The 24395-nt window shown below is 47.0% G+C and overlaps 2 protein-coding genes across 3 annotated transcripts in view; one reads left to right on the plus strand and one right to left on the minus strand.

Moving 5' to 3' along the window:
• The window catches only part of LOC142575401 (guanine nucleotide-binding protein G(I)/G(S)/G(T) subunit beta-1), a 54227-nt gene extending 39193 nt beyond the window's left edge, over positions 1-15034 (plus strand). Inside the window, exons 6-8 of the mRNA XM_075684757.1 lie at positions 483-554; positions 8008-8224; positions 9112-15034. Of these exons, the coding sequence (XP_075540872.1) occupies positions 483-554; positions 8008-8224; positions 9112-9218 (396 nt within the window). The 3' untranslated portion in view covers positions 9219-15034. The remainder of the gene's footprint in view (positions 1-482; positions 555-8007; positions 8225-9111) is intronic.
• Positions 15035-15241: 207 nt separating this feature from the next.
• The window catches only part of LOC142575402 (guanine nucleotide-binding protein subunit beta-2-like), a 45525-nt gene continuing 36371 nt past the window's right edge, over positions 15242-24395 (minus strand). For both annotated transcript variants that reach the window (XM_075684758.1, XM_075684759.1), the window contains exons 7-9: positions 23041-23112; positions 21196-21412; positions 15242-16238 (exon numbers count right to left, since the gene is read on the minus strand). In XM_075684758.1, coding sequence (XP_075540873.1) covers positions 16132-16238; positions 21196-21412; positions 23041-23112 — 396 coding nt within the window. In that variant the 3' untranslated portion in view covers positions 15242-16131. The remainder of the gene's footprint in view (positions 16239-21195; positions 21413-23040; positions 23113-24395) is intronic.

The following is a 24395-nucleotide window of genomic DNA, read 5'->3' on the forward strand; positions in this document are numbered from 1 at the left end:
AGTAATTGGGTAAGCCTCACTCCACCACTCTATCTAGCAGGTGGGGCTGACCGTAATGGAAAATTAAAGAGAAATTCGTAGTTTTTTTCCACGTGATTATGATGAACGGATGTCTTTTAGGACATTTGAACATTGAATTAATCAGTGTCAAATCAGCCAGAAGTTTAGTGTCCTCGATAATCACTTTACTAATGACAAGCCTGCTAGTGCATACTGTGCCAAGACAAGTGACATTATGACGAGTGTATTGTGTGTGATGGGTGTCCCAAGTTATCTACTTTTCAGTCTGCAGTATAGCAGCTTGTAAAGGATACTTCAGGCATGGGTGCATTGAGGCCTCGTGGTTAGTCTGCAAGCTCAGCACTTGTTAGCAATGTATTTCTCCTAATGAATTTGTTGAAATTGCCCTCTGTTCTTGTTTTGTCCTGTGGAAACTGTTGCACCACTTGTTTTAAGTTTCCCTCCCTCTATGGTGCTTGCAGTTATGGGATGTCCGTGATGGCATGTGCAAGCAGACGTTTCCAGGGCATGAATCTGACATCAATGCAGTGACGGTGAGTGAAATTTATTCCCAAGTGCAGCGTAGTTTATTGCAGCATGTTGGCACAAATTATGGCATTGCAGAAACGAGGCAGTGTGGGCACAGTAAACCCAGTTTTGAGTTTTTTGTCTGCTGCTGCAGTGAAGTACTGTATTTACTCGAATCTAGGCCAGCCGCTATTCTGAGGCGACCCCCGAATGTCTGAAGCCAGAAAAAATTAAACATTTTACCTGGAATGTAGGCTGAACAATAAAGTGAGGACAGCATTCGCAAACTGAAAACAGCATTTGTTTAATAGGAACATGCCCAGCTCACTCTACGTTATCATTGTTGCTAGCCTCGTCGCTATGGCCCAGACCACACGCACGCAGCCTCGTGTCCGCGCGCCCATGCATGCTCAGACAGTGAGACATGGCTCGCACGCATACAAAACGTGGTGCGATTGGGGTGAACAGCTCCTATCTGTTATTGCGCGCCTATTTTCCTTATCGCTGTCATCTCCTCGTTGCAGCACACTCAAAAAGAATCTCCTGTTGCCTCCTCCAACGAAGGAAATTTTTCTCAGCGATGCCAAAGTCCCACCCGGCTTTAACATTTGACGATGCCTCTGCGGCTAGCACAACTTTTTGTTTGAAAGCGGCACTATAGTGGCATAGCCTGTTTGGTTCTATTATGATAAAGCCATGCTATGGACCACGCCGCACACCGATACGAGCAGGCCAAAATAGCGATGTCATTCGTGTACTTCAGTTAGCTAATGGCGCGGCTGATAGCGACTGCGATACTGGTTTTTCTACATAATGCTAGCTATGCACGATATTTATCATTTTCAGTTACTAACTGGTGCTTTCTTTTTTAATCCTTGAATCTAAGCCGACCCTTGAGTTAGCTATATGATTACAGTCTATGCTCATTACAACGGACCTACAAACAACAGACTTTCGTATATAACTGGCCATATTTGAGCCTTAGTTTGTTCTACCTCTTTTATTAATGCAACTAATTTAGCTTTAACGGACTGTGCTACAATGGACAAAGTTAGCGGCAATTTGTTTCAAAATTGGGCGCATAAAATGTGCTTTTGCTGCGTTGACTCGAGCTGACAACTGACTTGCGAGGGTCAGCCGATGGTTGCAGCTCAGTATCGTGCGCACAAGCGAGGAAAGCGGTGCGGAAACACACTGCCTTTCGCACACGATGCACGAGGGAGAGGGGAGGTTTTACTCCGGCTGCTGCTGGAGTAGCGAACTGTGATGGGCAGAAAGTGCTCATCATCTCATTTCATTTTGGAGTTAAATTTTTATGCAAATGTTGGAACCTTTCTTCGCAGCCCAACAAAATTCAATTGCCTGCCTACTCAGCATTGTTCTTGCTTTGTGTGTGTGTGTACGTGCGTGCGCGTGTGCACGCACTTAGCTTATACCGCAGAAACAACCTTGAGTGTAATAAGGGGGGACAAGGGATAGTAGGAAAACAGGAATGTTTCTACTTAAAGCCAACATCTGTAAGGGTGTGTGAATACACACTGGAACCCTGATTATACGATTTTGAGGGGACCGCGCAAAACCGTCGTGTAATCGAAAAAATACGAATATAGGCAGTGATGCCCAGTCTTACCCCCAAAAAACAGGTACAGACCACCTGAATAAGCCCACGGCATGAACCTGCACTGCTTCTAGGAAGGTAGATTAAATTATTATTTTTTAAATATGACAACCAGGCATTTAATTGGAGGAAGTGGGAGCAACTTTTCATTCTCACCTTTAAAAACATCATTTATATTTTTCTGGACGTCTTCCCAACTGCAACGTGTCAACTTCCTCTGGAGAGCTGCAACAATTCCACTTTCACGAAATTTCACGTTACTCTGCACTGAAAGCATCCCCCACAAGTGTTTTTAGCGCTGTGCCAAGCTCGTTTTCAGTGCCACGAGCACTATGGGTCGTATACTTCGAGTAGTTCAGAGCCGAGATGAGACTACCTCCGTAAGCAGTTGCACGAGATCGCGTCACCTTCGAGCTTGTTTGACATCAAGTACTTCTTAAGAGGCCACTCTTCCATTTCATTCGGTGATGGTACTAGGCCACTACAAGGTCCACAGAGCCCTTCGGACCGGCCTTGCATTTAAAGAGGTCCTCCCGCAGGTCCTATCCGCGAATTGTAGACTTCAAGCCACTCAACCGTGGCGGAGCTTCCCCTCCTCCTCATCCATCAAAATTAATCTTCTCTCGAAGCGGGTGTCCATATTGAATGCATGAAAGACCATGGGGTTCTGCACTACCATAACCGTAACACAAGTACAGCGAAACTGGCGTCCATTCCAACCAAAAACAAGTTTTGACTTCAGTTGACTTGTCTACGATTGAATTGAAACGTAACAGGACAGGTTGCCAGCGTAACACTAAAAACCACAAAATTTAGGATATTTGCTCTAAAATTGTGAATTTTGCTATTCGAATGCAACGCGAATGAAGCTCGTTATCAGCCGGCTGCAATATGTTCATGTGCCAGCCTGCATCCGCTTAGTCTTTGTCTTTTCTTCTTCTTCCCCCCCCCTTCCCCCCCCTTCCCCCTCTGAGACTATACCAGAGAGGCGTCATACGAGGCGAGGTTGGTGTAACATTGCATCGTATAATCGAGGTGTTTCATATATTGCCGTATTTACACGACTGTAAGTTGACCCCCCATATTGTGTGAGAGGGGGGAAAAAAGCATACCCAAGGGCAGATTCCATAACGATAATTTATTTGTAGCTGGCATGATCACTGGACTACTAGTCTTCCCTTGTGCCATCGTCATGGCTCATCGTCCAGCGAAATTCCACATTTGGCAAACAACTGCACCACGACATCTTGTGGAGCAGCAGCCCATGCCAAATGCACCCAACCACACGCAGCCGTCAGAGCAGCTCTTTTGACAGGTCCGGTTGCCGTAAGTTAGCGGTCTTCTGCCGCCAGCCACTCGTACTCACAGTGGAGCAGGTCCTTAAAGGTAAAAGGTCTGGGCTTGTTTCATGACCATGTTGCGCTTCACTGGCAGGGACCGATCACACATTTCAGCAACGTATGCCACAAGCTAAGCCTACCGCTACGGAAAGCGTCCAGACTTCGGCCCGTGGGAAATTCTGCGCTTGCCATCACTGGTGAAAATTTTGCTTCGCTGGAGTCGCCACTATCGCGCCACCTGTACAGAAACATCGAACTTGTAGCCCGCTGTGCAGTGATTTGTTTCTTCGGCGTAAAGGATGACAGCTCCCTTGAATGTTGCTGTGAACAAGCGCCAAATGTTTAGTGGGCCTGGAGCACTTATGACTGAGGAAGTATGGAGGTAGCACGTAGCCGGCAGTTGAGTTGAATGCGTCAAACTAAGAGCTACAGCGAAAGAGAAACATGTGAGCGGTGTCGGGTCTTCCATGAACTATACTCCCTGCGCAAGCGCTGCCGTTCTGGGGGTGCCGCTGCAAATGGAGCAGCGGCACTTCCATCAACTATCGACACCCCCCAATGAGTGTTGTGCTCTGTAAAACTAAAGACTGTTGAAAAACCCTTCCGAAAAGTGAACAAACGCGCAATATAGGGAAAATTACAGGTAGGGCCATAGAGCAAACATAAAGTTGTAACTATGTTGTAGCTCCCCTGATATTTGGTTGGTCTTGCGTTTTTGGCAGTGCCATGTTCTGATTTCGATTGTAAGTTGACCCCCCCACTTCAGATTTTCAAAATTTGAAGAAAAGCGGGTCGACTTACAATTGTGTAAATACGATATTTATATGGGGGTTTTGCCAAGACCAAACGACGTTGTCATAAAATGGATGTTGTTGCCTTAACGGCTAATGTATAATCAAGTTTCCACTGTAGCAATTTTTGAGACTGAACGGAATAGTGCCAGAAGCAAATTGAATACAGCCAATGTCCGATTTTCCGGACACTTGATTATTTGGACACATCCAGTAATTCACTACTTTGCGGCACTGTCAGGTACCTCATAGGGCCAGTTGTACAGGAAAACGGCTGAACTATTGTGTGTTTAAACTTTCCACCATCCAATTTCTTTTAACTTTTTACCCCTGACTGCAGGTCCAAAGCAGCATCCATCGCTGCCATTTTGATTATTTCGCAGCCTTCAACCTCCACTTTTGCATGCCGATCCGCAAGCCGTTGCTAGCTGCGCCCACCGTATTGTATTGAAACCTCAAACTAGCACTCTCACACGTCAATCCCTTGGCAGCTGTAGCCAGCCGTAGCTATGGCCATAGCCTTATGTGTTTCACCACACGTTTTTTGGTTATCGTTGTGATAGGTCATGGCATCGTGTTGTGCTGCGGTGCGCTCTGTGATGTTCACTTTGAAGCTTCCCGCTGTTTGGTGCTGTGCTTTTCATTGAGTGCATTCGCTGCTGACAGCAATGGCGCCGACTATGCCTTCGTTGTCTTTGCCCATGGCTTCGAAGAACGCAAATTCCTACTGTAGGCTGGCTGACAATGGAAAAGAAAGATGCCATGATCAAGCAAGTTGAAAGTGGCTGGTCACAAGCCAACAGGGGCAAGGAGTTCGGAATTTCGAAGCAAACTGTTTGGGATTTCATGAAAAACAAGTTGAAAATCTTGGAAGTGGCCAGAAAGTTAACCGGGGCACAAAGAAAATGCGAGTCGTGGTGTTTACCCAAAGCTTGAGGAAGCGCTCCTCGTGTGGCTAAATACTATGATTGCAAAGTGAATCCCGGTCTCGGGTTGTGTCTTGAAGCAAAAGGGAGGAGGCTTTAGCACCTCAAATGACCGTCAAGGACTTCACATTCAGCGATGGGTGGATCAGAAATTTCAAGGATCACAATGACCTGAAGTTCAAGATGTGTGGGGAAAGCGGCGCTATCGACCTGTTCAGTACAAGGCCTACAAGAAGGCCTGGATAACACAGCAGTTATTCAAAGTGTATATTCGCAATTTGGGCAGGAGGTTCGAACAGCAGAATCGAAAAGTTCTACTGTTTGTGGACAAGTGTGCTGCGTATGGCCAAATCAAAGACCTGAAGGCTATGCAGGTGGGATTTCTGTTGCCTAACACCATATCAGTCCTGCAGCCGATGGACCAAGGCTTGATCCGTATCCTGAAGCTTCTATACAGGTCACGCATGCTGAACCGCATGGTGCTGTGCTCAGGCAGCAGCAAAAGTTACACCAATGTCCTTAGGTCTGCTGTCAGCATGCTTGCAGACTTGTGGAAGATAGTTATACAAGAGACTCTTTGCAACTTTTTTGTTGTCATGCTGGCTTCACACTCGGCACCTGGATAGCAGACTCCCCCGGAGAGAACGACAGTGTGTGTGATACATCTCCTTCCATGAACTTTCTGTTTGGCAGTCTGCGTGCTACTGGCGTTGCGATTCCAAATGGGAAAACTTTTGAAAGGTTTTGCCAAAAAAGATCGTGAACTTTGTGCGGAGTTAACCTATGAAAAAATCGTCCATCAAGTGACGGTCGATTCGGATGATTTTGACATTGAAAATGAAGAGTCAGTGCCTGCACAGCTGACAAGCTCCAAGTTGACGCGAGAACTTATGATGCTGTCACCAGTGTACAGCGATGATGTGACCTTGGCTGAAATTGAAGCGAACATAAGCGCTTGCGAGGGGAACACCATGCAAAAGAGGGTCAACAGTTTTTTCGTGCCACTAGGGCAATAACAGGCAGCATTGACCCAGCTCAACATAGCACCGGCGACACTGATGGCAGCCGCTGTTGCATTTTTCTTTTTGTAAGTGATGCTTTTCACAGCCACCGCAATGATGCATTGACAGAGTTGCGCAAATCCGATCATCCGTCCTTTACTTTCTCCGTCCGAGAAATGCCTATTAATAGTGCGTTTTCTGCATGTATGTGATTTTTCGAACGTCTTCGCACTCTCTTGGGAATTCGAAAAAGTCAGGCGTTGACTGCATCGAATATTTTTTTCTAGTAGCTTTTCTGTAATGAACACCCTTTTTCACCATTAAAATGACACTGTTCACTCCTAGTGCTCAAAACATTCTAAAGTTTTTTTTTATCATTTCACTGCATATTACGAAGCACGAAGCATGAATGAGGAATCTGAATGAGAAGTTTGTTGGCAAAACAAACATCTTCACTTTTTTGCACTGCTTTCCGCAAATATAATAATGGCATGGTCAGTGACCACAGCAGGGGGGCCTCAAAATTCTGAGATTTTAGATAAATTCGAATTGTAGTACTATTTAGCCCTGAGAGTTCATTTCTATTTCTTATTTTATGAGGTAAGTGGAGAGCACGGAACCATGATTGTAAATAATCCTAGTTGGCTAATATTAATCGAGGCCTCTGCTATGTCACCTCTTGTAGCACCTGTGTTGCCTTGGGATGCAAAGCGCCATTGGCCAACAAAGCTTGCACGTTTTCCTCAGTCTTCTAAGGTGAACGCCATGTAACATTTCAGGTGTTCTTTTGCTGTAAGAGATGAAAATAATGAGTTGTAGCTGTAATGCCTTGTGCGTGAGTGTTGATGGACCTATAGACCTGGCAGCAATTCTAAACACTTGTGCTTCATGCGGCTCTACAAGCATGTTGTATGAATTTCTCACTCTTTAGGAAATCATTGTATATGTTGTTTGAAACTTGGTGGGATCTATGCACAAATGTGGCTACAAACATTTTATGGCACCAGTTAGAAGCCACAAAATAGAACCATTAAGGTGGGTTTCTATTGTCAAGCTCAGGAGCGCCTAGAGTTCTTCTTATTGTGATCATTACAGCGAAGCTGTATATGGCTAGGTTTCCGTGGATTTTGTTTTCCGTCAACTAAAACTATCATCATCAATGGCTCATAGCCCCATAAGGTAGAAGCTACAAGTACTCATCAAAGGGAAGCGAATGTCGAAAACTGTCTTCAGTGGCTCATGCCCCCCCAAAGCAGAGGGAACAAGCACTCGACAAAGTGCATAACTTCTTTGAAATCAATCAATCAATCATTTGATTGATTACTGTTGCACAAGCTGCTGCGGCGACGCCAGCTTCCGACATGGGGCGTAACATCCCTAGCCTTTCGTATACAAAATGACCAGCCTAGCAACTAATTTCAATGTTGTTGTAGCACCGCTGTGGGCAGTGGCGTGTTGTCAAACTTATGATTACTCCCATTCCTACCATTACTCTAACATAGCACTACTACCATTACTCTAAAGCCATAAAGCATTGCATACCACCTTCAACAGTTGTGGTGGTTTTCAGCAGCTTTGCTAGTCATCCACCTTCACAGAGTGGAATGGCTCATTAATTGTTATAATTATTATTGTTCCTATTATCAAATTGTGGCGGTGCCCTTGGAAAGCTAAAAAAAAGCAATAAATTGCTTCTGCATGTTGTACGCATGGAAGCTGCCAACATCTTGTGTGCATCTACCCATGGAAAAGAAGTGCAGCATACCAGAACTTGAATTGATTTCTCTTGGTGTGGGCTTTCAGTTCTTCCCGAACGGCTATGCATTTGCGACGGGGTCGGACGATGCGACCTGCCGCCTGTTTGATATCCGGGCAGACCAGGAGCTGGCCATGTACTCGCATGACAACATCATCTGCGGCATCACCTCGGTGGCCTTCTCCAAGTCGGGCCGCTTGCTCTTGGCTGGCTATGACGACTTCAACTGCAACGTTTGGGACTCTATGAAGGCTGAGCGTGCAGGTGAGTGTCGGCATCATTCGGCACTGTTAGTTCAGAAAGAGTTGCAAAAAGGAATAGGGTTGAAACCTGTTTAAATGGAGTGCTCAGGTTAATTTGCCTGCGAAACATGCTGCGACAGCTGCCAAACTATTTGTGATTCATTAAAAGCACATTTTAAGTTTTTGTTTACTATACTCGTCTCTGGGCATTGTCCTGAAAGCTGATGGATGCTAAAGAGCCATTAATGTTGAAGTTTTTCTTCTAGCCGACGTAGAAACAGCAAAGGGTGCAAAAATGTGAGGCCTGCAAGTAGGTTTTGCCAACTTGCAGTCAAAAACATTCCCCACATCTCTTCCACCGAACCACATAGGTTTGGTGCACATAATCGGTTCGGTTCACAGGAGCTTGTTTCTGTTTCTGGTTGCATGTTGAAGCACCCTGCAAATGGAAATTGAACACGCTCAGCAAGAACACTGGCAAAATGCTAGGCTAGGTAGTTAGTGCATTTTGCTAATTGCTGCCAAGTAAGTTTGCTGGAAGGGACAGCCATGTTTTATGCATCAAACGATGCTCCCAATGCTTCTTTTCTTCCTTTTTCTTTTTTTTTTGGTAATGTCTTATGGGCACAAAAAAGGCTTTCTCGGTAAACAAGTTTGAACTGTACATCAGGGTCACTGTAAGTAGTCTACGAAAGGGTGCTGTGCTATCATTAAACACATTGACAACTTATGGGCGCAGTAGTCAAAATGGCTTCAAAGCTTAGTGTTTGAGACATCCTTCCGAGTGAAATTACACATGCAGTTCTGAATGTGGGGCCTTGTTTCAAGGGGACTGAAAAAGCCTGCAAACTCTGCAGTTTCTGGTTGGCCCGGTTCTGATGCATCATTTCTTCTATTCGGTGTGTATAGGTGTCTTGGCTGGTCATGACAACCGCGTGAGCTGCCTGGGCGTCACCGAAGACGGTATGGCAGTGGCCACTGGCTCCTGGGACAGTTTCCTCAAGATATGGAACTAGGGTGAAGACAGCAGCAGCAGCACCAAGGGATGGGAGACGACGACGATGAAAGGGGAAGAAAAAGAAGACTGGATTACCCCTCTCCCCCCCCCCCCAGCCCTCCACTTGATTCTTCCCTGGCTCTGTTTTTACGGATGCTGCTCTTCCTTCTCCTTCACCCACTCACACCTCTCTGGCTCCAGGTGTACTACTCCAGTTTTGGTTTTCTTTCTCTCTCTCTGTGCCCAACTCTTGCTACACACTTCCCCCTCGGCCGCCTTCTCTTTGGTCGGTGCAGAAACTTAGTCGACTGGTCGGGCTCTCCTCCCACGGACAACTGGAAGCTGTTCTCTGGGCAACGTTTGCTGCCTTTGCGCACCCACCTGGCGTGAGAATTTCCATACCACCGCTTTTTCCCACCACTTACATACACACAGAGACTGAGGGAATGCTCGTAGGCAGTGAGTGGAGGGAGGTGTAATGGCTCTTTCATTTACCAGCCAGTGTAATTATACTTCTTTCGTGGTGGGGAGAGGAGGATGGGGGGAGAGAGAGTCGTGTGCTGCTTCATGTTGCACTGGACCAAGAAGCTCTTGTACTTTTTCTTCCTTTCCATGTACAACTGCACTCCGTGCATCTTCTTTTTCTCAAAACAATTTCCTCTCCCCCTCCGTCTCTGCTCTCGTCACCCTTCTTTCCATCGGAACGTCGAAGTGGTGACTCTTCCAGTTAGGTCTGGCATTTCTGCGTGAGCATTGGTGGACAGTTTTCACTTCACCCTAAGGCTTCCCCCTCCTACCTGGGACATGTCCTTTTCTTTTTTTAAAGAAAAAAAAAAGAGAGAGAGAGATGCCTTCTCTTCTTTCTCCTGCCCCTGACTGGTGGGGAGTGGTTACTTGGAACTCTGGCCATCTTAGTTTCTCTTTCTCGGTCCTTGTGGTGCCATCCTCCCTGGACTGGCATCTGGGAGTGGGCCAAGGCCTCCCCCCTCCATTTTTGAATTGTGCGCATGCGAAACGAGTGTGTGTGTGTGTGTGTGTATGTGCGTGCAACGTATGAATGAACAGCGTCAATGGAACAAAATATGCTGCTGCGTGTGAGTGGTGTGAATGTGTTCTGCGTCGTGGGGTACTAGGCTCTAGACTCCGAGTCGACTAAGCGAATCGCAATGTCTGATCAGCCTCCCAGAACCCCTGCGGCTGTTTTATTACCGAGTACAGTAGTGCTTGCCGACACGGAGAGATCAGTCTCTTCCGTAGTTTTTCGAGAATGTGGATGGAAGGAGAGAGCGAGTTTGGGATTTTTTTTTTCCCCTTCTTGTTGGGCACGCCAGTTTTTGTCAAGTCTCTAGTCACAGGTGTGTGAGCATCTGTCTCGTGCGTGCTCAAGCACAGAGAAACGCAGGGTTTCGTGTGGAACCCCTGTCTGCATACTTTTTTTCTCTCCCCTCCCCCCCCCCCTCTGCCTTCCACCCCCAACCTTCAACACCTTGACTTTGGTGGGAGTTGCGAGTTTTTACACTATTCCCTGTTCAGTTTATCTTAAATTGTTTTTGTCCACAATTGATTACTCGGCTTAAATTTGTTCTTATTTGGTGCCTTCGTTTGGAGCTTCTCTGGGGGGCTGCCGGAAGTTCAAATGCAGCCAGTTTGCGTTACAAAAGAGCTGCCAGTGTGAAAAGTCTGGTAGGAAGACTGAAAAAAAGAATATATATATATGTGCGAAGGCATTGTTGACTTTGCGTTGTCATTGCTGAGTCTTCCTCGTTTGGTTTTTTTTAGCCTCCAAAGCGATTGTTCTTGAAGGCATTTGTTTCCTTCCACATTGTACATAGCTTTGTATAAACATTTGATTGGGTGCTGAGCCTCCTCTTCTGTTGGGCATGCCCTGCACCTTGAAATAGATGGCTTGGATCTGTGTTGTTTGTTCTGTTGTGTTTGCTGTTTAGACTGGACAGGTAACTGAGGTTGTCAGCCAGCCCCTGGCAAGAGACAGTGGTCTTTCCCAGAAAGCATGTCTATGTGCGATAGGTTGGGCTGGCAGGTGTTTTTTTTTCTTCGTTCTGTCTACTAAGCAGTCTCTTGCTGCATCTTATTGCCTGCTTCATTTTTTTCTTCTGCCTCCAACATTTCTGTGCGCTCATCTGTACAGTGTGTGCTGCGTGACTGGTGTGTGAGGTGAGGCTCACAGACGGCCTACGCTTAGAAGCTGACAGCTGTGTGTACTCTCGAATCTTTTTCAAGCCTGCGTGCCGGGGTGCTGTCTTCTGCCTTTTTCTAGGTCATCACTTTTTCGCAGCACCTGGGCATGTCGCGCGCTGCCTTTTTCCCTCGGCGACCCGGTTTTTCCCCTTACTTTTTCTCTGGCCCTTTCAGCCTGCTCCCCTTTTTCCTAAGACGCGCACAACACACACACACACACACCCTTGCGCTGAGCTTTCATCAGAACCCCCAAGCCAAGCTTTCCACCTGCCACACCCCACCTATACTGCTGTCTCCTGTGGCTCCCTCCCGAGCACCACCACCACCTTTCTCTGAAACTTCAGTTTTTACTTCTCTACGCCCATCACGGCGACAAACAACTGGACAAAAATTGTGTGGTGATGCCGTGAACGTGCGCGCATGTGTGTGTGCAGACTTGTGCGATGACCGCTGCCGTTTGCATCTGAACTGTCGTGCAGTTTTTACATCGTGCTTCGACTCTGTTTTAGTCTTCTCTCTCTCTGGCCCTCCCGTTATTTTTTTCAATTGCATTCATTTCGGTTCCTCTTGCAGAGGGGATGCCAGTGTGTGCGTTGTCCTCTGCGCTTAGGGTAGTAGTCTCGCGCGTCGCCAGCCTGGCACGTGTCGGTCCTTTGGCAACAAGGGTGTGTGTTTTCGCGGCCCAGTATGTTGCCACAGGCACATGCAAGTGTTCTGTATGTGCCTGCGCACAGCCTGAACCAGACCAGCTTTTACTCGGGCATCCACTGTGCACGGGATGCACAGAGTGCAGCAGGGCGTGCCAAGCCAAGCAAGCAGGCTTTCTGAATGCACATGCACCTGCTTTGTGCGTATGAAACTGCCTCATGACTCGTTTCTCTCACTGTCTCTGGCCTGCTTTTCTTTCGCTTTTTTTTTGTTCCTCTCATACCTGTCAGTGATAGATTCTTGGTTGTTGCACTGTGAGCTGGACATTGGAGTTGAAAAGTGTGTGCACTGCCTCTCGCGCTTCTCTTCTCGGGCACCTAGGGCGCGTCTGCACTCTGCCATGCCACCATTGCTGGCGGGCCGGCGTTATCTGGAAAAAGTTGGGATCAACAGACATTATTTGGCACTGAGGCATTCCCTGCATGTGGTGGTGGTGGGAGGGACAGTGTTTGGGCACGAGCCCCAGCTCATTCACTGCGCCCAGATCACCAACCCTTCATTTACGGCCGTCAAAAAGCTCGACACTGTACAAATCACGGTCTGTGTCGTTTATGCTGTGGTGTCTGCCCATCCTCCAGCACTGCCTGCCTGCCCCAAGCGCGTCACGTCAAAGTGCAGATGGTGCCGTGTGGCTTTCTGCCTGCCCCGCTGTTTGCCACTGGTGCTCGAGAGGGAGACTGGACTGTGAGATGTGTGTACAGCGCTCATGCTGCTGGTGTTAACGCTGCGTCTTTATTATTTGTGTTTGCTCCTCTTCACATTAACACTATTTAACATTCTATGCCCTGTATATTCTTATTTTTTTATATTTTTTTCCTGTTGTGTTGTGCTATCAAAGGAGTATTATTATACATGCCGTGAGTGGGGGGAACACAAAAGTCATAGGGAAGAGGGTTTAGTGCCCGCCCTCCCCCCAAGGGAGCTACTGTTTTAAACAAAGCGCAGCGGCAGTCTTCTCCAGACAAGGATTTTGAGAAAACGAGAACCTATACATATATTATAAATATGTATACTTGCAGACACTTCTGCGTCGTCGCTCGTATATATATATAAATACACATAATATATATATATTATATATATATACAAATACATGCCACACACACACGCAGACAACTATAGGACATTGCCAGGGAGGCGGTCGGGTCCACCCCGTCATTCCCGCCTCCTGGGCGCCACAACTGCCATACTTTGAGAGACGACGACAGTGCTGACACGCTGGTTGTTCTTTTTTTCATCGCGTGGTTGCGAAAGGAGGAGGAGACCGGCACATCATCCTGCAAGATAGACATTGGCACTCCTCCCTCACTGCGGTTTGTAGGAGACGTGCGCGTGCGACGGAGGCTGCAGGGGAGCTGTCAGTTTTTCAAGTTGGATCGGACAAGATAGTCAAAGTTCTGACCAGGTTAGGGGGTACAACACGGAAAAGACAAAAGTACGGCTGTTGCCGGCCGCATTAATTTTTTTCCCCCCTTTTCTAGCGCTAGCCGACAACTTGTTCTTCCGTCGTGCCTCAATGCTGGACCTTGTGGGAGTGAACATATGTGCGCACGGAAATATTGTTTGTACATGCGAGCAGTGAATTCACAAGCGGCGGCTGATAAAGCTCGGTGCCACACTTAGGTCGTTCCGCGGCTCTTCTTTTCCACGTTTTTAGTCCAGCAGTGGGGTGCCGATTTCAGTTTTTTATCCTTTGGTTGCATGTCTTGTTTTTTTTTTTCCCCGTAACTTAGCCTTTGCCGCACACGAGCGCTGGGAATGTATAAAGAGCGAACAAATTGCCCCCCCTGATTTTGTATAGATAATGCATACAAGCGGTTATGTATCTTCGTATGTCTGTGCGCGTACAATGAAGTGGATAACTGGGGAGACCAAGCAAGTGATTAAAGAAAGAGACTCCGGTCATTGCCCAAGTCTCTCATGCTCGCTCTCCCACGGAGCCATTTCTTTGCGTACGGAGTGTGGTGGAACTGCTCTCTGCTGCCTGCGTTGACCTGGTAACGAAGCGACATGTTGCTGTGGTAACTGAGCGCTCGTGTAAACTCCGCCAGCAGCGCCACTTGGGGAGCGGTGCTTTTGTGGTGCAGGTGCACCACGGATTTGTTTTAAAAGTCCACGTGGGCGTGCTTTTTTCTCTCCGAAGGACTTTTTGTCGGATCTTATTGTTGCTCGCAAGCGCAAGTGCTCCGAACGCGGTTGCCTTTGCAAAGGCACCGTTGAGGAAACAGGGCGAGCGCTTGATGCCCCCAAAGGTAGTCGAGTCTTCTCGACCTTCCCTATACAGACGATTTCACCTTCCCGCCGCGCCGTCGCGATTTTGTGCACAAAGCCACGCTCGCAGTAGAGGAATGAGTGACGAAGATAAAAGGGCCACGCTCCTGAAACTGTTTCCCGGCAGTTACCGAGGTTTCGCTAGGCCCTCAATATTCCGTGCGCTGCCGCGTCCGGTTTTCTTACTCCTGCTTGTTCCGGGTACAGCGGGCAAGCAAGAGAAGCTCCCTCTGCGCCTTTTATGTTTTCTGTTATTTTCCTTTCTCTCTCCAGGGACTCAAAAGAATAAAGCGTTTTTTTCACCAGCCACACAAATGGGACGAGGGTTTGGAATGACCCTTACAAGTCGTCGTTTGACAAACCATCACATACATGTGGACGCAAAAAGGGAGGGGTATAAATACGATGTTGGGATGGGCTGGAAAGACGTTCTTGGGTGTTTGATTGGGACACCTGGTCAGCCTGTGTGTCTTATTTCAGTATGTAGCTTTCAGTCTTGTTTGTGAAACCAGTTTCCTTGTGTATGTTATTTAACTTGTCCAATAAAGCTGTTTGTCTTTACGTACAAAACACCAGCTCGCCGTGTCGCACATCTCACTAGCTGCGATCTTTGGCGAAAGTTGCTTTTCACACACTTAATAAAGCGTCTCAAACATGTTCGCGTTCCATATCTGGTCCTTGGCTGCGTGGTACATATTTCAGGGATGACAGAAGTGCTGGCATCCCTAGGGAAATTTCAGTAGGTATAGGGATTTTAGTTCTTGGTTAAGAAAAACTATATGTAGAAAATTTGTTAAAGGAGAACTCTTCTACAGCGAAAGCTTGCACTTCATTTGGTAAAAAACGAAAACGAGCTTGGTAATAAATTTGAACTGTAATTGCTTAGTTGATCTGCACAAGCAAGTTTATTAGCACAGTGAACAACCGTATTCTAAAGAAAACTGCAAATCCATGGAACTTAGTTACATTAAGGGAAAAACTGAAGGGCTGGTAGCACTGGATGACTGAAGTGTTCCCGCGCATCATTTTAAATGCACCGCGCCGCAACAACACAACGTACTCGACATTGCTGCATCCATTTCACTTTGGGAAGTGACCACGGTGTGCATTCGTGGGCAAGAGTATGTGGTCCACATGCTCGCCGAAAAGTGTGCCGGAAAGTTCGCAGTGCAACTTAGGGCTGCAGTTCTGAAGTTTCATTCATAGGTGAAGACCGGCTTTATGCATCATCCCTGGTTCCTTTATTTTTGCTCAAGGAAGTATGTGATCCCGGTTACTGGTTCAAATAGGCCATGGTACCCGTTTGGGTCATTATCTCCGCTCGCATTGCGTTCAAAATGGATGCGTCCACGGCACGCCGGAAATAGCTTGAACCTAACTTTCGTAACGTAGTAGCCCGATCGCCGGCGCTTTGTACATTTGACGATATCGAGCTAGTGCTGTATCGGCTGCCCCGCATTGAACTGCACAGCTGCAATGCGTTCTGCGGCTGACGGCGCTCGGAAATCCCATGTGGAGGCAAGTTTGTTGCTTATGGTCGCAATAATTTCTTTTAACGCCCCACCGCCACGTAGAACGAGGTACATAGTAGTAGGGCCAGGCACGAGCCTGCAAAGAGTGCCGGCGAGCTTAGTGTCGCAAGACTCGAGACCGTATTAAAACATCCAGAGTAAAAATCTGTACGAACGTACGCGTACACTGCACTTTCTGGTGACGTTGTGTGAACAGATAGCTTTGTTGAGTGACGCTGCCGGTCAGCCCCACACTCGGACGCTGGAGTCCCATGAGCCAGTCACCACCACCACACCGTCGGGACTGACGGTGAGAGACGTCACCTTGTTCTCGTGGCCGGACAGGTTACCTGCATCAAACACGCGGGTAGTACACTCGTGTATGCCGTTCGCAGTAATTGATGCTATGGCCTAGCCCATAGCCCCCTATATACTTTTGCTTAGCTTAACGCGAGCGTTTTAGAATGACGTTACCATTCTGGCTGGGTGGGTACCGACTGTGCGCAAAAGTAACGCGTAGGTGTGACAGCCATAGATTGAACCAAAAAAAAAAAAAAAGTGGATCTCGCGCTTTCGTGGAAATAGGTGTTCAGCGAAGCTTTCGGTAACATTTGCCCATCTGGTAAATGTTATGTAAACGTAACGTGGTCAGGCATGTGTAACATGAGGCGCATATGTTTAAATGCTCGCACCCAATACGCCTTTTGTCGCCAACTTGTGTACCTCTGTTGCCGACTTGCTCCCGGTAATGAGTAGATGGGATGCCAACGATTTATATATATATATATATATATATATATATATATATATATATATATATATATATATATGAGTGAACACGATGGCATGACTGACTGCACGATCATACTAGGGTGCAATGGCGACGGTGGAATGATGATGGTACGATGGCATGGTAACGACAGAAGGAGCACGACATGTTGAAGACTGAGTGGCGGCGACAGAGGACCACATGACTACGACGAAGTGATGACAGACAGACGGTGGAATGACCACGTAATCACGACGGGAGTGACGAGGACAAACTGACGACGACGGAATGATTGTGACGTAATCACGAAGGCGGGAGGACCACGGCATGGCAACGACGAAGTGACGACGGCGTAACCATGGGGATGGAACCACGCGGGAGTGACAAGGACAGTGGCGAAGGTGTAACGACGACGATGTAACCGTGAAAGCCTGTATGAGGACCATGGCATGACCAAGACAAAGTGACCGCTGAGTGACGACTACATATTGACGACAGCATAAACGATGACGATGGAACCACGACGGGAGTAACAAGACAAAGTAACGACGGCGGAACAGTCACGATGTACCACGAAGAGCAACGCTACATTAGTCTAGACAGGGAATTAAGGGAGTCTCTGAAAACCGAATTTTCACTCATTTGGCAGAAGAGGGTTGATTACTAGCAGAGAAAAAAAGCCAGGACCCGCCACTGTAGCTCGGTATAGCTATGGCGTATCGCGCCTCTGAGCACGAGGTCGCGGGTTCGACCCCAACTGCGGCATCCCGATAGCTAGATGCAAAAACGACCGTGTTCCGTGCATTGGGTGCACAAAAAAGAACCCAAGGTGCTCAAAATTAATCCGGAGTCCCTCACTTCGGCGAACCTCATAATCATCATATCGGGGATTCGGGACGGAAATATAATTTTTCTTTTAGGCCACCTTACGCTTGCTCCAAACACACGCTTACCCTAGCCCCGCCGTCTTACATCACTGCTATCCGGGTTTATACCCAACTGATGCGTGTAACGCGCGCGGACAGAGAGCAACGCCGCGACACATGCTTTGGGAATGGGCTGGCAACAATGGTACTGAAACCACCTCCGTTCGGCGACGCGTCCATAACCGCGGCCGTTACCAGAGTAAAGCCTCGAGCTCTCTTCTTCCCGACGCCGCCGCAGCTGCGGAGGGCCGCCGGGGACCTTCTCCATCGGCGGCGCCGCCGATGGGAGGCGGCTCTCAAAAGTTCGGAGTTGGAAGAGCAGCTCTGGGCCGTCCGGCAAGCCGAGGATGCCGCCCGAGTCCAAGGACTTCGAGCCGCCACCTGAGGTCACAACATAAACTGCCGGCCCATTTTATTTAATAAAGTTTCTTCTTTAAGGCCAAGCTTCCTCTGTTCTAGTTTAGCGCCTAAACGTCAGTCACACTACGTCAAAGTGTCGTCATAGGTTTCAAAGTATTTTTTTCCTAATCGTACTTAGGCCGTTTCGCCCAAGTCAGATTGAACAAGTTCTTGAAACTTGACTTACTTGCAACGAACTCGAAACTTGCTAACTATAGGCAAGTTCTCGAAACTTGCTTAGTTCACTCTTTTTTCTTAACTATCCAGTGTAGTGCTCCTTTACCAACAAACTGATTAGACTCGAGTGAACACAATTGGATTTTATTGTACCCACAATACCATAGCTATTACAGAGGAGAGCGTGTAAGAACACAAGAATGCATATGTAAACAAAGAGCAATTAAAATCGATGACGTCACGGCCGGCTGTTGCGGGAACCCGAGGGCGACGTCGCATCGCGTCCTTCGTTTCTGCGTCTTGCTTTGAAAATCTGTTCGCACGGTAAGAGTGACCGCTTTGGTATTGCACAAGCGTGTAATCTGCTCATACCGCTTAACTTAATGGAGCACTGATATGACATCATGGAATTTTTTTACTTTTATTGCTTTAAATGGAAATCCACGCCCGCTAAACCCTCTCCCCAATAAAAAATATATGCTGGCAAGCGTCAAAACACCCTAATTTACTATAATACTAGTTTAATAATAGTGTACATGCAATGGATCTGTCTAAAAACGTGGGATCCACCAGCTTGTCTTTACCCTCTCTCTAATTAAACAAAATTCATGAGCCATTCCACTCTGCACGGATGACCAGCGAAGCTGTTTAGCGCACGACACATAGATGGCACAGAATTTTGAACATAAGTAAACTCAGTTGTACGAACGTCGGTTTACCGAATATTTCAGAATAACGAACTTTTTAAAAATCCCCGGCAGTTTTCTCATAGATTCTAGGCAAAAATGTTTGACTTAAACGAATTTCGGAACAGTCAATATTTCAAATTAGCGAACTCGCTCAGAGGACCAAAGCTTATTTTTACGTTATTTTTACGATCGGCAATGTAACGTCGCTGGCGCTACAGCGCCCCTAAGGCAAAGCGGCGGCGCGGAAAAGGAACGGCAACGAGGCATGGCCTGCGAGATTGCCAGCACAGAACGAGCAAGCATGTAATCTCGGAGGCCATGAACAAAGTAACATCACCGAGCCAGTTTCAAGCCCTATAACTCTAGCTGAGGTTGTAGGGTACATTGGAAAGTTGAGAGACTTTGTGTCTCAACAGCAAGCTGTGCCAGAAGAAGTGTACAAAAACATTGACTATTTGGACAGTTTTGTTACTTCCTGTGCTTTAAAAGTACAAGTGCAGAAGAAGATTACAGATTTTTTTTTCTAAGTGAGAAAGGCAGCATTATAACTGTCATGAACCTTGTACTTGTTGATATGTACAAATTCATGAGCCATTCCACTCTGCACGGATGACCAGCGAAGCTGTTTAGCGCACGACACATAGATGGCACAGAATTTTGAACATAAGTAAACTCAGTTGTACGAACGTCGGTTTACCGAATATTTCAGAATAACGAACTTTTTAAAAATCCCCGGCAGTTTTCTTATAGATTCTAGGCAAAAATGTTTCACTTAAACGAATTTCGGAACAGTCAATATTTCAAATTAGCGAACATTTCTAACACTATGGATGCCATGTCTTTTGCTCCATGAATTCCACTTCAAACTTTTGACTCTGTATGCCATGTCTTATGTTGGTCTAGTGAATATTCAGTTTAGTGAACTTTCAGTTAAGTGAACTATTTCTTTCGGTCCCTTGAAGTTCACTCAAGTGAGAGTTCACTGTATTTATCGTCCCGATCTCATCGTGATGATATAAGTACGCACACACATTCGCGTATCACTTCTATTATCAAATGTGTCCGTCACGTAGGACAATGGCTCATAGCCCCGCAAACGCGACCTCCCCATTGCGACGACGGTCGTTATCGAACCATAGTCTGTCACAGGCATTGCAGGTATAGAGCCGAAGTGACGGTCAAGGAAGTCTCTTTGGAACCTCGCGTCTGCGCCTTTGAACTCATTCACGTCGAACCCTTGACGCAGAAGGCGCTTCGCGCCATTCTCTGGCTCACGGTATGCTTCTTTGGTTCTCGCTAGTTGCTTACGTGCCGTGTCGCTCGCACGCTAGTCGGCCGACGCATTAGCGTCCGCACGCCGTCGACGATCACACTCACGTCGCTGCTCCTTCCGTCGCTCTTCACACGCGCGTTGTTCTTCTGCAGTCCCGAAGAGGCGCGGCCCACCTATTGCACCGGCGGAACGAACCTACGATCAATTACGCCGTTCATCTATAGAGCCGTGACGTCAGCCGCACTCGAAAGACCACTGGTGATGATGATAGTTTATCGCACAAAGAAACCAGCTGTGGAAGGAGAGGAAGACGACGGTGACGGCGAACGCGCGAGCAGTGGCACGAACGCATTCGCGTGGTTGCGCCGAAGGCGCCAACGAAGAAGACGACGACGCTCTAGCAATTGCTGATGATAATTCCTGCTCGCAGACGCCGCGAACCCCGGTTCTGAGCCATGTACAGCTTCGCTGTAAAATCCGGTACACTTGCACTCATTAAAATACAAGATGCGATGTCTAATTATCCTGAAAGTAAGCTCCATTTGCAAGTATTACCGCGACGGCGCTGGGCTGGGAATCGTGGATTTTCCAAGTTCCTCTATCCAGTAAACCGCAATAGTATAGTCCTATTGTTGAAGTTTACTGGATACAAGGAATGAGTATGCTGATATTCATTGTGGGCGCAACATGCACTGTCATTTCTTCATTAAGTAATAGATAGACTTTCTAATTATGTCATTATATTGTTAAAAGTACACTAAACGAGAGCACGTTAGACTGCTATAAAATGTTTCAAGTTTCGGAATACGTATTACGTTTACCTGATTCAAAAAGGATTCTACTCGAAGAAAGTAAACGTTTCTTTTTTTGTATTTCGCGCCATATTCGTGGCATCGTGTCGTAAGTGTGGCCGTCACAGATTTCGCGATAGTGCAGCATATCTGAGCCTTTTTTTACATATACAAATAAATATACTAGAAGGGCTGAAGCAGACCACTTATATAAAGGTAGTTGCTCGTTTCTGGATGTTCAATATCTGGACTAACACCATGGCGACCGCAAAGTGTTGCTCACCGACTCTACGCGTGGACAGCGTGTCCCAAACGTGGACGTCGTGGTCGTCGGCGCCTGCGAAGAGCAGCCTTCCGGATAGCGACAGCCCGCAGCTCGTGAAGGCGGACGACTCGCGCGGGTTCTGGTAACGGCTTAGCTGCTGGTCGCTGCGCACGTCGAACAGCCGGCACGACTTGTCTTCGGAAGCCGTCGCGAACACGTTGCCTCCCGTGTGGAACTGCGTGCCAAGGTTTCGAATGAATCGCTTGCTGCCGTGATGAAACTGCTTCCGCTTGCACTTCGCCTTCGGCGAAATTCATGCGAATCCGGATAATCGTAATGATTACTGTGTATAGTTGTCACACATTGTGTGCATGTTTCTGTGGGAATAGCTGGAATGCATTTGGATGCTTCACATACATGCAAAAATAGAGAACAAATTAACGGGCGACATGTATCACGTGACCTTACAAGCCTGGAATTCTGATGTGCCTCGACAGCTGTTCGTGAGCATTATGCCTTGAAATGGTGTTATAGCAGATGTACTTAAAGTAAAGCCCCTCAGGGGCTGCCAGCCTTCTCCCATATCGAAGCCGAGAGAACAAAACCTTCTCTTTTGTCATTACACATGTGTCTCCGCCAACCTAACGCGGTGGCTTAGCGGCTAAGGTGTTGCACTGATAAGTACGATGTCGCGGGATAAAAAACCCGGCCACGGTGACCGCATTTCAATGCGGGCGGAATGCAAAAACGCCCGTGTCCCGAGCATTGCAGGCACGTTAAAGAACCCCAGGAGGTGGATATGAATCGGGAGTCCCCCACTACGGCGTGCGCCTCATAATCAGATCGTGGTTTTGGCATATAAAACCCCAGAATTTAAGTTATTTCAAAATATGTTCATGTTTGCCTGTGCGCGCGTGACACCGTGCCTGTTACTGTAAGTCTTGAGCGAATGCTCACTGCAATTTATATGGCCCATAACATTACAAAGCTTACTTTGTTTAGTTGCCTAATATTTTACTGCTATCGCTATCAATGCCCAGTCTTTCGTGTGAAACTGCGACTTTTCCTTTTTCTTCCAGAAGCGCTGCTGCTGCTGCGCGATGAACATTTTCACAGGAATACCTAAGTTGTTCGCTCTAGTGCTGGCTATTTGTGCGCTGCAGGCGCCATGCGTGTGACCGGGCATCGCCTCCGAGATCGGGCGTCGTCGCCTGCTCGCGCCGCAAAGTCTTGGATGTCATGGAGTTGGAAGCGCCATTCGTGTGCACGCAGTCATTTCGTTGCCGACGCGAATGGCTTAGAGCGTGCAATGCGGCTTAATTTTTAAGCCATCTTCGTGGCTATGTCAGTGTTCTTTTGCAGACGCGATCGTCATCGCGTGATCTGCGCAGCGTGTACGTCTGTTTCCAATGGTCAAACCCGATGAGGTTCTCTTTAACGACTCCTCATTGGGCGATTCCCGCAGGCAGTGCGATTAGCTTGTCCCGAATGCGGTGCAATGGTTCGAACTCGAAGTCAATAGCATGAGCCATAACCGACACAGACGAAAATGAAGTGCATAACGGGCCATATATTCGGCTATTCGCTTCAAATTGTTGGCGAATGAGGCAGACTGAGCGTCTGCTTATAATGCTTTCGTGTCCCTAAATTAGGCTGCTCACAGTGTCTTTTCACATGAAGCGTTTGCTCCTGACCGTAGCTATACACGCATATATGGCGTGCATATCCAACACCGGGGCAACAGGCAACGTCGTTTATATGTCTTGAAAGGGCTGAAAACCGCTGGAGAGCAGCAACCCGTATTGGCCACAGGTTTGTTGGATAATAGTCCGGAACCCAAGATGACGGGTGGTGTGTACTTACACAAACTGAACTCACGTCTGCTTCGTGCTCGCGGAACGTCTGGCGGCATTCCTTCTCGCGGATGTCCCAGAGCTGCATCGAACAAGGCGATATTGTCATTGCAAGCCCGTGCGAGTGCGAACAAACTTGTCATGCCTACAATTTTGCTAACCACGGGGTGATGTGCTCCATGTGATGATTTTAAGTTAGCGTGGCCGTTCATCTAATATACTGTTATTGGCCGCGAAAGACCTGAACAATTTTCTGAAAGCACCAGACTAGAAGATTCTTCAAGGCGCACAATCGGAAGTACTTAATCAACTTAATTCCGATCTAACGATAACCTGCCTGTGTACTACTTGAATAACGTTGCTTTAGAATCGACAAGTTCATGTAAGAACTTAGGCGTGCAAATAACATCTAAACGTGGAATCATCCAGTTGGATTTATAATTAACCAAGCCAACCGCTTGCTCGGATACTTACGCCGTAACTTTTCTCGCGCTCCCTATCCTTCAAAATTACTACTTTATAAAACCCTGTACGGCCAAAATTAGAATGTGCTGCAGCTATATGGGACCACTTTCACGAAAACCTAATACATTCCCTTGAACTGATCTGAAACAACGCAACTCGTTTTGCTCTTTGGAACTACAACCGTGCTGCGAGCGTATCTTCAATGAAATCGAGTTTGGGTCTTCAACCGCTAGCGACACATCGAACAATTTCCGCTTTTCATCTTTTCATAAGCTGTGTCACCACCCTACTCATCATCCGAAATTCCTGTCGCACCCATATTACTTATCTCACCGTACTGATCATCAGCATAAAGTTAGAATTGGTGCATGTAACACGACATGTTTCTTACACTCAATTTGCCACATACGTCAAAATATTGGAATGAACTTCCTTCTGATATTATTTCCATTAATAAGAATGATAATTTTTGAAAAGCACTAGCTAACACTGTAAATATAGCAAACATTTGTACGAACTACTGTTAGTGTTTTCTTTTTTAATGTTACTTTTATATGTCGTGTTCTATCACTGTACTTATCGTACTTTCAGCCAGCATTGGCATATATTGTGTATAAGCTGGTAATATATTTCCTCCTTATTTCTTGTATAACTCACTCCTCTCTCTAATGCCGAAAGGCCCTGAGGGTAAATAAATAAATAAATAAATAAAGAAATAAATAAGTAAATAAATAAATAAATAAATAAACTGGGTGCTATTGAACACGTGTGCTTTATGCTGATGTCGCAAAGCTGGCGCTTACGATTGTTTCGGAATGATTTGCGAGACGAAGGCGAGAATCTAATGTGGTTGGCGCGCGTGTGTGTCAGGGCTTTGTCGCAGACACGCTCGTAAAGGGC

This window comes from Dermacentor variabilis, chromosome 3 (genome assembly GCF_050947875.1).
Source record: "Dermacentor variabilis isolate Ectoservices chromosome 3, ASM5094787v1, whole genome shotgun sequence".
Lineage (NCBI taxonomy): Eukaryota > Metazoa > Arthropoda > Arachnida > Ixodida > Ixodidae > Dermacentor > Dermacentor variabilis.